This window comes from Marmota flaviventris, assembly GCF_047511675.1.
Source record: "Marmota flaviventris isolate mMarFla1 chromosome 5 unlocalized genomic scaffold, mMarFla1.hap1 SUPER_5_unloc_2, whole genome shotgun sequence".
Taxonomy (NCBI): Eukaryota; Metazoa; Chordata; class Mammalia; order Rodentia; family Sciuridae; genus Marmota; species Marmota flaviventris.
Genome location: NW_027287680.1, coordinates 1277521 through 1291226, shown reverse-complemented (window position 1 = coordinate 1291226; position 13706 = coordinate 1277521). Strand labels below are relative to the sequence as shown.

The 13706-nt window shown below is 36.2% G+C and overlaps 1 protein-coding gene across 1 annotated transcript in view; it reads right to left on the bottom strand.

Annotated features, from left to right (window-relative positions):
• Positions 1 to 13706, bottom strand: part of LOC139703668 (titin homolog) — a 138199-nt gene that overhangs the window by 33014 nt on the left and 91479 nt on the right. Inside the window, exons 46-52 of the mRNA XM_071607144.1 lie at positions 13541 to 13622; positions 11346 to 11416; positions 6852 to 6945; positions 4858 to 4956; positions 4248 to 4276; positions 4081 to 4162; positions 1886 to 1956 (exon numbers count right to left, since the gene is read on the bottom strand). Coding sequence (XP_071463245.1) covers positions 1886 to 1956; positions 4081 to 4162; positions 4248 to 4276; positions 4858 to 4956; positions 6852 to 6945; positions 11346 to 11416; positions 13541 to 13622 — 528 coding nt within the window. The remainder of the gene's footprint in view (positions 1 to 1885; positions 1957 to 4080; positions 4163 to 4247; positions 4277 to 4857; positions 4957 to 6851; positions 6946 to 11345; positions 11417 to 13540; positions 13623 to 13706) is intronic.

Genomic DNA, 13706 nt, shown 5'->3' with positions numbered 1-13706 from the left:
AAAAAAGTAAAATATACTGAGGAAATGTGTCTGTATGTAACATGAAAATAACAGCAAACAAACTTGGGTAAAGTATGCAACACTTTCATTGGAGAAGAAACTAAGAATGCTTGCGGCCCCGGTTCCATCTTCAGCACCACATACAAAAAAAGATGTTGTGTCCACCGAAAACTAACAAATAAATATTAAAAAATTCTCTCTCGCTTTCTCTCTCTCTCTCTCTCACACTCTCTTAAAAAAAGACCACTGTGTAAGAAATTCCATAATTAGGGTCTACATTACAGATTAGACCCCAGCCTTCATGGATCACTGGGTTTATCAGGCAATTTCTACATCCATAGACCCATCTCTCTGAGTACAAAATCAAATACTGAGAGTAATTTCCTTTGTAACTTTCAAAGTTCCCTCAGCATTGTCTGGGAGGAGTTGAGGAGCAAGGAGCAGAGGAGATCCACTTGATCACACCAATGTCAGGGAAGGCCTTTTTGAGCTAGAGCAGATAAAGAAACTGATGGACAATATTTGCATCCTCCAAACCATAAAAAGCTTTAGCTTTCCAAAATTAGAAATCCTGGACAGAAGTATATCCATTTCAGTTATATTAGTTTACGGGAGTTGTGAAGATTTTCATTAGTTTGTTTGTGCCTTTTTTTTTTTTTCACAATATATATGATTTTCTAAGATTTTTTTTTCAGTTTTCATTTTATTTCCTTTATTACATTTTTATTCTTATTTTATATTCTTTCCTATTGTCATTAATATTGAATTTCATCCTGATTTCCTCTTCAATCTCTGCTTACTATAACCACTTTCATTATCTGTTCTTTTTAAAATTTATCATGATAATTTTATTGTCACTAATCACTTTTTTCAAGTCTTACGAGTATTCTTATTTCCTTTGAACTTCGATTAATTATTAAGTATTATAGAAACCACATTAAATATACAGTTTGTTTATATGCATGTTTTGCTTTAAGCTATGATTGTTCCTAGAGGGTCATCTTTCTCCTTGATGAGATACTGGTGAGTAAATATTTTATGTTAAATATGTTCATTTGGGAATTTGATTCTGAACATGATGGCCTGACCCAAACACATCCCAAAGAAAAATCTGTACACTAAAAGCACACATACATAACAGCTGAACTAAAATGCTTGCAAATTCTCCTCCTAAAATATAGGGCATTATGATACCACAAAAATTTTGCAACTTCCCAGTAACTGCATCCAAGTTCTTTTTATTAATGTCCACTTCAGAGGTGGAATAAAAATGTTTAGTAATTTTCTTGATTTCTTGCATGAAAAGTAAAGGAACTAAAAGTTTTTGTTCGTACTCAAACAGGATTGATGGATACATCCTGAAAGGACCTGATTCTATAATAGGCTGTTTGGTTTCTCCTTTAAGTCTATTTCCTGCCTCAGCCTACATACTGGAGTGTGTAGGGAGACTGGAGTCTTTAATACCATCATGGATTACTGGTAATGGGAAACTAAAATTTTGAGCCTTTGGGAATGATGATCTTTAACATGAATGTGTTCACTGGCCATTTCAATTATATACTCTTCAACTTTCAACTGGATATTTCCGAGGCTTAGATTTAATCCTCATTACGTGAGGAGGTCACACAGAAGAAAATTGAAACAATACTCAAAAAAATCTCCCCACATTACTAAGATGAAGGTTACTTTTAAGCTTCTGTTTAAAATCATGTGATTTCTAAAGCTATTTTCATGTTCATGTTGTGTTACATTTTTAGACTTAAATATTAAATTATGACCTTGATTTCTAAGTATGTATTGTGTGATGTCATTTTGTTTGGCATAATCTTCCTTCCCATCAAAGAAGAGAAATAGACCATGAATTTAAATTGACACATTTACTTACCTGTCCATGGCTTTTATCCATGCCATCAACCCCCTCCTTCAATTCCTCTGATGACATATGGCAATGTGAATCTGGGGATAAATGCATAGATGTACTTTCTTAAACTACTTAAAAGAGTTAGACTGAGTGAAAATCTAGCCAACTAAAAACATAATTGTAATAATCATACAATTTGATTTTCATAATGATACGTTTTTAGGTAAGTTTAATTTTAGGTGAATGTTTATGCTGTTGGAAATTTTTGGATTCTTGTGTCAGCTTGGTGGCTGTACCCAGAGCCATGTGTATCCTTGGCAAGAACGCAAGTACTTACTTCAAATAAAAGGCCTTTATTTTTATTTATTTATTTATTTTTGAAGACAGAGTGTCTGAATATTCCCTGGCTCACTGGGAACCTGACATCAGCCTGCCTCAGTCTCTAACTAAGCTGAAATTACAGATGAGTCCCTCTTCACCCAGGGTGTATTGAGTGATTTAGCAGGGATTTTTACTAATCTAATGCTTCAACAAAACAAGAGTTCACCATATTCAATGCACATGATATCTCAAAGATTCAACCACTCAAAGAAAAATGATATTTTGAAGAAAAAAATGCTAAAATTACAATGGAAAGAAGACACTTCACACTGTTTACTATGTCTTTTTCCTAATAGTAATTTTTAATGAACCACTGCATGTAACTTTGGTGTCAACAAAAAAGTATGTGTATATACGATCACTGTGATACCTTTGACAGTGAACCACATATTCCTTTCCTTTCCTTTACCTGCATTTCTTCTGTTAGGATTCACTCTGTTTTTGGAAGCATTACTCATGGTGCCTATTATTCCTGACATAAACTGTTTTTGCTTCTCTGGCGTTAGCTATCTCAGATCTTGACCCGCAATTGTACTGAGTAAAAATCAGTTGGCCTGTAAGTTATTCATTCTCTGTCTAGTTCACTAGGTCCTGGACTACAGGAGATGTTCTTAAAACACACAGGTTTGAACACCCCATAATTGAGTGTCAGGTAAGTGCCTGAGGCAATAACACTTGGCGTGGATGGTGTCTTTTCTCGAGGTAGGGATGAACGGAGACTCGAGGAGTGAGGCCATCAGCCAGAGGCAGAGAATGGTGAAAATGTGGAAGGCTATAGCATGACATAGAGACAAGGGTTAAGGGGGACGGTATATGTCTGATGATACAGGGATTGGTGAAAACTGCCAGAAGATCATGCAGGTAGAAACGGGCTAAACATACAGTTAGGAAGAATTTGCATTGTGAAAGATGCCTCGAAATGTTGAGATGGTTGGACATACACAGAGCTAACACTTTCATCTAGGCCATGTATCCATATATAGCTGGAACTATCTCAAATCTGTGGGCACATGAGCTTGAGGGGCATGATCATGAATGGAGATGAATAAAGAAAATGCAAAAGTGCACTATGGGGTTGATGCAGGACTGAATGAAGGAATGTCTTCAAAAGGATCTGGGTTCTGTTTTTACCATACAGAGGTAACAGACAAACAACAAGTCAAAGAATAATGAGCAAAGACTCCATTGGGATGTGGAAGAATTTATGGATTGATTACTCTGAGATAAAATTTCAGGAAAGAGTGTTCACCAGCAAATGTTCACTTTAGAAGCAAGGGATAAACTAAAGTATATATGATCATTCCTTTTATTATTTCTTGCCTCAAACTGACCACAAGAGTTGTCAAAGTCAGTACCTAATTAGCATAAAAACAAGTTTGATGCATTTGGTTGATACACTAGATGTCAGGGTAGAGTGCACATTGTCTTTTAAATTAGATTTTCTTGTATTTCACAGACCGGCCTTGACATCTTGGCTTCAAGAAAAATACAAGTCCTCATCATCTCAGGATTCTGGATTTCAATCCTGCTCCCCTGGACCTACTTTTAAAATTGGGTTGGGAAGAAAAATCAGCCTCACAATCCAACTGACAAGTGTCATGACTCCGATTTGGGAAGTTTAATTGTAGAAACACCTAGGATATAGGTTATTTTAAAACATCTTTTCCTCATAGATTTACAGAAATATTTTGAAATGTGGATGCACCACCAACACAGACCTGATGGGGCAAATCCTCCCAACACATGGCACAAATGGATATATCAGGAGTGAAAAGTTTGCTATCATTTCCAAGGTTTAATCATAGGTAGTTTTATAGAAGTTGTACTGCAAAAGTTACCTGATTTCCGTTTTATTTTTTGCTTCCACCATTTTTGTTTTTTGAGAGCTGTATCTTTGCTTTTAATGGTAGGCTTCATGTGCTTGGAGACAAGATAATACGTAAATATTTTACAGTGCATACAGCATGCATTTAATAATATAACACAAACATAGAAGATGATTTACCTTGTATAAAGCATGTACGTCTTTAGATACTGAAAAGCAAATGAAATACATAATCAATAAAATCTGAACATAAAAAGAAAACACACTCATATTCCTACTAAGTGAGTACAGAGCTCAGTCCAATGATAACTATTTTTATTAGCATTGATAAAGATTACATTAGCTTTGGAGTTTTAAGTTTGGGGATTTTTGTTGATCACAAGACTGAAATGTTCTAAATGAATATTGACAATATATCTTTAGTAAATAAGTCTTGCAGTTGAGTTTCAAAAGGTAAGAACACCTTTGTGATCATTATAAATAATTCGGCAAGGGTACATATACAAATGTGAAGACGCAGAATGCTGGAGACCACAGAGATCTGTATTCAGAGAAAGAAAGACGAATACGGAGAATTTCAATGTCAAAGCTGAAGTAGTCAGATGGCAGCACATATGTCAAGTGACCTATGAATTGTTTAATCCATTTTATTATACCTAAGTATCCTGTACCTCAAGATCCAGGGCAAGGTATACTTTATTTCTTATCAGTTATTTTTTTTCTGAACTAATAGGATCAGATATATGCATTTAGAATAACAGCTAATATGAACATGATTGTTTTTTCATACCCATCTGGGACTGTGGCACATCTTCTAATCCTGCTTCCTCTGTTTTAGTGGATATCGGGTTACCCTTTTCACCCGTGTACGAAGATACAGGTCCTGCATCTTAAAAAATATGAGAAAGCATAAAGAATTTAGATATGGTCATCCACAGCAATCTGTGATCTGAAAGCAGGCAGAATTGACAGGACTCAAAAGACTGTCACATAAACACATTAGTAACACTCTTAGTATTTGAGGAATAAATTCCATAAGGAATTCTAGTTTAAAAATGAGTCTGCCATAACACATACAGTCATGATTTCACATATTTTTTTGAGTGTGCTGGCCGATCCAAAAATTAGTTATCAGAATTTAGCACAGGAGTGGAATGTATTCCTGTAGCACAAAGGGACATGGTTTCATTCCAAAGAACCAAAATAATAATAATAATAATAATGATAATAATAATAATAATAATAATAATAATCAAAAATAAAACTATCTTTGAAAAAAACAAATTTTCAAAAACACTTGGTCACTGATCTAAATCACTCTTAGGATGCCACACACATGGTGGGGCCTGGTGGGTGTGCAGGACAGATTTGTACAGCAGGTTGCCCTGATTTTTCCAGTCCCTACTTGTTTCAATCACCTGGGGACCAGGAATCATCCCACTTTTGGTTTGAAGGCAGGCACACTGAAAAATGCTGAATTGCATTTTATCATTTTCCCCTCTAAAATTTCCTTGCTGACTTCTTTATTTTCTTCCTCATTTTGCCTCTCTCCTAGTTTTTCATAAAACCCTCTAGAGCAGGAGACTATTTTATTTCCATTTTCTGTTTTTTTGTATGGGTTATTCAAACTCCTTCCTTCCTGGCAATGTAGCAATTTTATGTTAGAAATGTAATTTTTAAATTTTTGTCTTTTGTGTTATCCCCACTACCTAAGAAATATGCACATAATTATTGCAACATTTATTCTGGCAGTTGATCTTCTTCTATCTTGGTTTGTAGGGTCTACTAGCGTTTTTTTTTTGTTTTGTTTTTTTTTTTTTTTTTTTTTTTTTGTCCCACAGGGACATTCTTTGCCTGGCTACAAAAAATGCTGTGGGCATACCAGGATCATTGCAATCACCTTAGAATCTATAGGAAATGTAGAAGGAAAGAACTTCTGAGTCACAATGAGCTTCTGATCATGGCCTCAACAGATGATTCATTATAGTTTGAGAGATCTAGTATAAATTTTGTTGGAATCCATTGCCTCTACCTTAACTAGAATGTAGCTCTGGGTTTCTCCCTAGGATGTTACCCTCAAATGAAAGTTCAGTCAAGCTATTATCTTTCCAAATTTAGTTTTAGATATCTGTGAATTTGGGGACCACTCTGTAACCATTTCTATTTCTTTCCACTTTCCTAATTGGTGTTTCTACCCTATACATTTTTTTGTACAGAGTAGCAACACATTTGGTGTCATTAGATTTTATACATGAAGAATCTTTTGTGATAAACAAACTTGACAATGTGGGAATTCCTTCTTCACTCCTCAATTTTATTCCATTCCAACTGTGACTAAGTCAGGAATGTTGGAAAATTTTTACTTTACACTTCATTCAGCTTTGGACCTGGAAACTCAAAAATGCTTCCCAAATTTTGAAAATGCTGCTCTTTCCCCCCCTCTTATGTAACTGAGGGTCCTTCCTTCCACTGAGTACAACTGCTACCTCTTCCTTCATTGACTCCCTGTAATTAATGCCTGTCTCAGTGTTCATATCCTCTTCTTCTCTTTCATTTCTATTTTACTTTGATTGAAGCATGTCTCAAAATGCAACTCATAATTCAGATTTTTTTAGCAATATCCCCAGTTTAACCTGTGACAGAAACCTAATACAATATGACTCATTATATTTCTTTTTCCTTACTAGATAATACATACACTCTTGGAACAATTACAATATTTTAGTGCTCTTGCTTTAAAGCAATACGCTCACCAATGTCTTTTGCATTTTTTGTCATTCTTACCTTCTCCATGTTCGTTTGTTCTATTCTTTGCTTGTGTATAGGACCCAACAGATATACTGGAAGCACAAGCTTCTGTAGGTTGCTTACAGACACTCTGGGGAAAGTAATACCAATAATAAGTTGCATGAAGTTTTAATCATCACATATTACTTATCACCATATATATATTTGTGAAATCATCAGAATTAGAAATTAGATGAGTGCATTTTGAACAAGAATATATTGTACAAGTTTCACTGTCCTAGGCAGTTCAGATTAACTGAGCTCATATATCATTCTGGCTACTGATTGGATAAAGCCAAGATGAGGGACATAGGAACTGTGTTCCCTCCGAATATACACACTGACAAGCATATACCCCAAACAACTAGCATCAGTATATAATCAGTCAACTTTGCACTGCCCAGCAGTTCTAAAAATGCTTTGAAACACTTTTAAGAATGGCACTTGGTGTTCCATAGCATTTTAAATTTGAATGGCCAATTTTTTATTCTGAAAGAATGATACTTGGTAAGATGAGAGTTTCAATTCTGTCACCTTGTGTAGGAATGATAAACTGTTGTACTTGCTTCATTTATTCATGAGAGACTTCGAAAACTTAATGCACTTCAGCAAAATATTTACCGAGTCAAAACTTATTTTAAAAAAGTAAAATATAGTGTGGAAATGTGTCTGTATGTAACATGAACATAACAGCACACACACTTGGGTAAAGTATGCAACACTTTCATTGGAGAAGAAACTAAGAGGTATTTCAAAAGAGAAAGGTGACTCCCATCTCTGAAAAGCTGACTATTTGCAGAGGTGGGAGTCATTTGAACTGGTGCATTGCTGCTTGAAGAAAAAGACAGGCTGTGGGAAATCACAGGAGTGACACAATGGAGAGCCTGTGACCAGATGAAACCAGAAATATGAGATACTCAAAGAGGAAATGCATTCGTGGGAGAAATAGTGTAAAGCCGCAGTAGGGAAAACTAGCTTGCTATGAGAGAGGAATATGCTGACTGGTGAGCTGAGGAGAATCTCACCCATCCAATTAGGAAATGGAGAAAAGCAAGAGATAGATGTTCTCAAAACCACAAACACAAGTTCATTATAAATACATAAAATACATCAAGCATTCAGGGAAATACCCTCCCAAACTCCATTGATATTTCAGCTCATGCCATCCAGAGAGGCATTCATCAAGACTTTAAATAATAAGTGCTGGAGAGGATGTGGGTAAAAATGTACAACCGTACACTGTGGGACTGAAAATCAGGACTTCCCATCTGAAAAGCAGTATGGAGAGTCATCAGAAGATAAGGAATATGAACATCCTGTGCCCAGGGTTCCCAATCCTTGTTCTTATACCCAATTTACAATGATTCTGTATACACATGAGACACTGGAACTTCAATGTTTACAGTGGTTTCTATCACAATTAGAAAGATATGAAATGAGCCCAGATGCACCTTAACACAAAAAATGGATAAATAAACACCTAGAAACTTGGCACTGAATTTGAGCAAACTAGTTTTTCATGATACACCATCATGTCAAAATGAGTCCTCATATAGCATATAAAAACACTGCCCTAAAAATTTCTAAAATATAAAACCTGTAACATCAAAATCCCTTAAGTTTATACAAGGATGATATTTTAAAGCAAACAAGTAGGAAACTTATTATTCTAAGGCCAAATAGAACCTTTTCAGCAAAGGAAAGACTTCATTTTCCCCGCAATGTCAAGGAATATTTGATGTAATCCAAACCTTCCAGGCAGAATCTGAGCGTGTGTTTAGGAGCCTCTCCACTCCTGTTACTTTATCGCGACTTTCTTTCTGGGATATCCGAAAAATATTACCCAGTTTTTTCCTAACTTTTCAAAGACTGAATTTGGCATAAAAATGTGGTTTGGAGGTACCCATAACCATAATCAAGGCGGGAGCAGGAGAGAAACCCAGACATAGAGCTGCTGAGAGAGCTGGCACCTGTAGTCTATGTTAAGAATAGTAGTTCATGGCACTGTCATGCATCATATGGTGCTTGCAGCTCTGTGACAGCAAGGGCCAAGGCTAAATCTGATAGACAAAGGGCAGCCTGCAGTACCATAAACATGAAATGAATACTAGGCATGGTCAACCCACTCTACTGAGAATAATTTAGAATACCTACACCCCTATTAACATTACACAGGCAGTCAAAGGCACCCTCTTAAGAATTACAATATTGCCCTGAGTACATGGGCTCTCAGTGGTGTCTCATCACGAAACACTGCATCCCTTACACCTCCATGATTCAGTCGCCAGGTATCCTCCCACAACTTTAGTTGGTTACTCATCATATGGGCTCAGGATAGTGAGTGACAGGCATGTGCTGAAAGCTCTCATCAGGAAGAGGTGTGTTGCTGCTGTGGACGTTCTGTAGAGTAGAGGTTCACAGCGGTACTGTCTCTTTCAAACTGGTGCTTTGGGAGTAATGAACGTGAGCAACAACTGCTAGTTGAGAATTCAAGGGACAGAAGATCCCATAAGTGCTGGGGCAAGATCAGGTAGAATGGTATTTTCACTGAGTTCTCAGAAGAAGTCACAGATTCTGAAACCAGACCATGTCTCCCATGCTCCAAGAGATTATAGGAAAAGGCCTCAGTGACTTGGAATCATGCACAGTACAAGACCACTGAGTTGGGCTGGGGATGTGGCTCAAGCGGTGCGCGCTCGCCTGGAATGCGTGCGGCCCCTGTTCGATCCTCAGCACCACATACAAACAAAGATGTTGTGTCCACCGAAAACTAACAAATAAATATTAAAAAAATTCTCCCTCTCTCTCTTGTCTCTCTCTCTCTCTCTCTCTCTCTCTCTTAAAAAAAAAGACCACTGTGTAAGAAATTCCATAATTGGGGTCTGCATTACAGATTAGTCCCCAGCCTTCATGGATTACTGGGTTTATCAGGCAATTTCTACATCCATAGACCCATCTCTCTGAGTACAAAATCAAATACTGAGAGTAATTTCCTTTGTAACTTTCAAAGTTCCCTCAGCATTATCTGGGAGGAGTTGGGGAGCAAGGAGCAGAGGAGATCCACTTGATCACACCAATGTCAGGGAAGGCCTTTTTGAGCTAGAGCAGATAAAGAAACTGATGGACAATATTTGCATCCTCCAAACCATAAAAAGCTTTAGCTTTCCAAAATTAGAAATCCTGGACAGAAGTGTCTCCATTTCAGTTATATTAGTTTAAGGGGATTGTGAAGATTTTCATGAGTTTGTTTGTGCCTTTTTTTTTCACAATATATATGATTTTCTAAGATTTTTTTTTTCAGTTTTCATTTTATTTCCTTTATTACATTTTTATTCTTATTTTATATTCTTTCCTATTGTCATTAATATTGAATTTCATCCTGATTTCCTCTTCAATCTCTGCTTACTATAACCACTTTCATTATCTGTTCTTTTTAAAATTTATCATGATAATTTTATTGTCACTAATCACTTTTTTCGAGTCTTACGAGTATTCTTATTTCCTTTGAACTTCGATTAATTATTAAGTATTATAGAAACCACATTAAATATACAGTTTGTTTATATGCATGTTTTGCTTTAAGCTATGATTGTTCCTAGAGGGTCATCTTTCTCCTTGATGAGATACTGGTGAGTAAATATTTTATGTTAAATATGTTCATTTGGGAATTTGATTCTGAACATGATGGCCTGACCCAAACACATCCCAAAGAAAAATCTGTACACTAAAAGCACACATACATAACAGCTGAACTAAAATGCTTGCAAATTCTCCTCCTAAAATATAGGGCATTATGATACCACAAAAATTTTGCAACTTCCCAGTAACTGCATCCAAGTTCTTTTTATTAATGTCCACTTCAGAGGTGGAATAAAAATGTTTAGTAATTTTCTTGATTTCTTGCATGAAAAGTAAAGGAACTAAAAGTTTTTGTTCGTACTCAAACAGGATTGATGGATACATCCTGAAAGGACCTGATTCTATAATAGGCTGTTTGGTTTCTCCTTTAAGTCTATTTCCTGCCTCAGCCTACATACTGGAGTGTGTAGGGAGACTGGAGTCTTTAATACCATCATGGATTACTGGTAATGGGAAACTAAAATTTTGAGCCTTTGGGAATGATGATCTTTAACATGAATGTGTTCACTGGCCATTTCAATTATATACTCTTCAACTTTCAACTGGATATTTCCGAGGCTTAGATTTAATCCTCATTATGTGAGGAGGTCACACAGAAGAAAATTGAAACAATACTCAAAAAAATCTCCCCACATTACTAAGATGAAGGTTACTTTTAAGCTTCTGTTTAAAATCATGTGATTTCTAAAGCTATTTTCATGTTCATGTTGTGTTACATTTTTAGACTTAAATATTAAATTATGACCTTGATTTCTAAGTATGTATTGTGTGATGTCATTTTGTTTGGCATAATCTTCCTTCCCATCAAAGAAGAGAAATAGACCATGAATTTAAATTGACACATTTACTTACCTGTCCATGGCTTTTATCCATGCCATCAACCCCCTCCTTCAATTCCTCTGATGACATATGGCAATGTGAATCTGGGGATAAATGCATAGATGTACTTTCTTAAACTACTTAAAAGAGTTAGACTGAGTGAAAATCTAGCCAACTAAAAACATAATTGTAATAATCATACAATTTGATTTTCATAATGATACGTTTTTAGGTAAGTTTAATTTTAGGTGAATGTTTATGCTGTTGGAAATTTTTGGATTCTTGTGTCAGCTTGGTGGCTGTACCCAGAGCCATGTGTATCCTTGGCAAGAACGCAAGTACTTACTTCAAATAAAAGGCCTTTATTTTTATTTATTTATTTATTTTTGAAGACAGAGTGTCTGAATATTCCCTGGCTCACTGGGAACCTGACATCAGCCTGCCTCAGTCTCTAACTAAGCTGAAATTACAGATGAGTCCCTCTTCACCCAGGGTGTATTGAGTGATTTAGCAGGGATTTTTACTAATCTAATGCTTCAACAAAACAAGAGTTCACCATATTCAATGCACATGATATCTCAAAGATTCAACCACTCAAAGAAAAATGATATTTTGAAGAAAAAAATGCTAAAATTACAATGGAAAGAAGACACTTCACACTGTTTACTATGTCTTTTTCCTAATAGTAATTTTTAATGAACCACTGCATGTAACTTTGGTGTCAACAAAAAAGTATGTGTATATACGATCACTGTGATACCTTTGACAGTGAACCACATATTCCTTTCCTTTCCTTTACCTGCATTTCTTCTGTTAGGATTCACTCTGTTTTTGGAAGCATTACTCATGGTGCCTATTATTCCTGACATAAACTGTTTTTGCTTCTCTGGCGTTAGCTATCTCAGATCTTGACCCGCAATTGTACTGAGTAAAAATCAGTTGGCCTGTAAGTTATTCATTCTCTGTCTAGTTCACTAGGTCCTGGACTACAGGAGATGTTCTTAAAACACACAGGTTTGAACACCCCATAATTGAGTGTCAGGTAAGTGCCTGAGGCAATAACACTTGGCGTGGATGGTGTCTTTTCTCGAGGTAGGGATGAACGGAGACTCGAGGAGTGAGGCCATCAGCCAGAGGCAGAGAATGGTGAAAATGTGGAAGGCTATAGCATGACATAGAGACAAGGGTTAAGGGGGACGGTATATGTCTGATGATACAGGGATTGGTGAAAACTGCCAGAAGATCATGCAGGTAGAAACGGGCTAAACATACAGTTAGGAAGAATTTGCATTGTGAAAGATGCCTCGAAATGTTGAGATGGTTGGACATACACAGAGCTAACACTTTCATCTAGGCCATGTATCCATATATAGCTGGAACTATCTCAAATCTGTGGGCACATGAGCTTGAGGGGCATGATCATGAATGGAGATGAATAAAGAAAATGCAAAAGTGCACTATGGGGTTGATGCAGGACTGAATGAAGGAATGTCTTCAAAAGGATCTGGGTTCTGTTTTTACCATACAGAGGTAACAGACAAACAACAAGTCAAAGAATAATGAGCAAAGACTCCATTGGGATGTGGAAGAATTTATGGATTGATTACTCTGAGATAAAATTTCAGGAAAGAGTGTTCACCAGCAAATGTTCACTTTAGAAGCAAGGGATAAACTAAAGTATATATGATCATTCCTTTTATTATTTCTTGCCTCAAACTGACCACAAGAGTTGTCAAAGTCAGTACCTAATTAGCATAAAAACAAGTTTGATGCATTTGGTTGATACACTAGATGTCAGGGTAGAGTGCACATTGTCTTTTAAATTAGATTTTCTTGTATTTCACAGACCGGCCTTGACATCTTGGCTTCAAGAAAAATACAAGTCCTCATCATCTCAGGATTCTGGATTTCAATCCTGCTCCCCTGGACCTACTTTTAAAATTGGGTTGGGAAGAAAAATCAGCCTCACAATCCAACTGACAAGTGTCATGACTCCGATTTGGGAAGTTTAATTGTAGAAACACCTAGGATATAGGTTATTTTAAAACATCTTTTCCTCATAGATTTACAGAAATATTTTGAAATGTGGATGCACCACCAACACAGACCTGATGGGGCAAATCCTCCCAACACATGGCACAAATGGATATATCAGGAGTGAAAAGTTTGCTATCATTTCCAAGGTTTAATCATAGGTAGTTTTATAGAAGTTGTACTGCAAAAGTTACCTGATTTCCGTTTTATTTTTTGCTTCCACCATTTTTGTTTTTTGAGAGCTGTATCTTTGCTTTTAATGGTAGGCTTCATGTGCTTGGAGACAAGATAATACGTAAATATTTTACAGTGCATACAGCATGCATTTAATAATATAACACAAACATAGAAGATGATTTA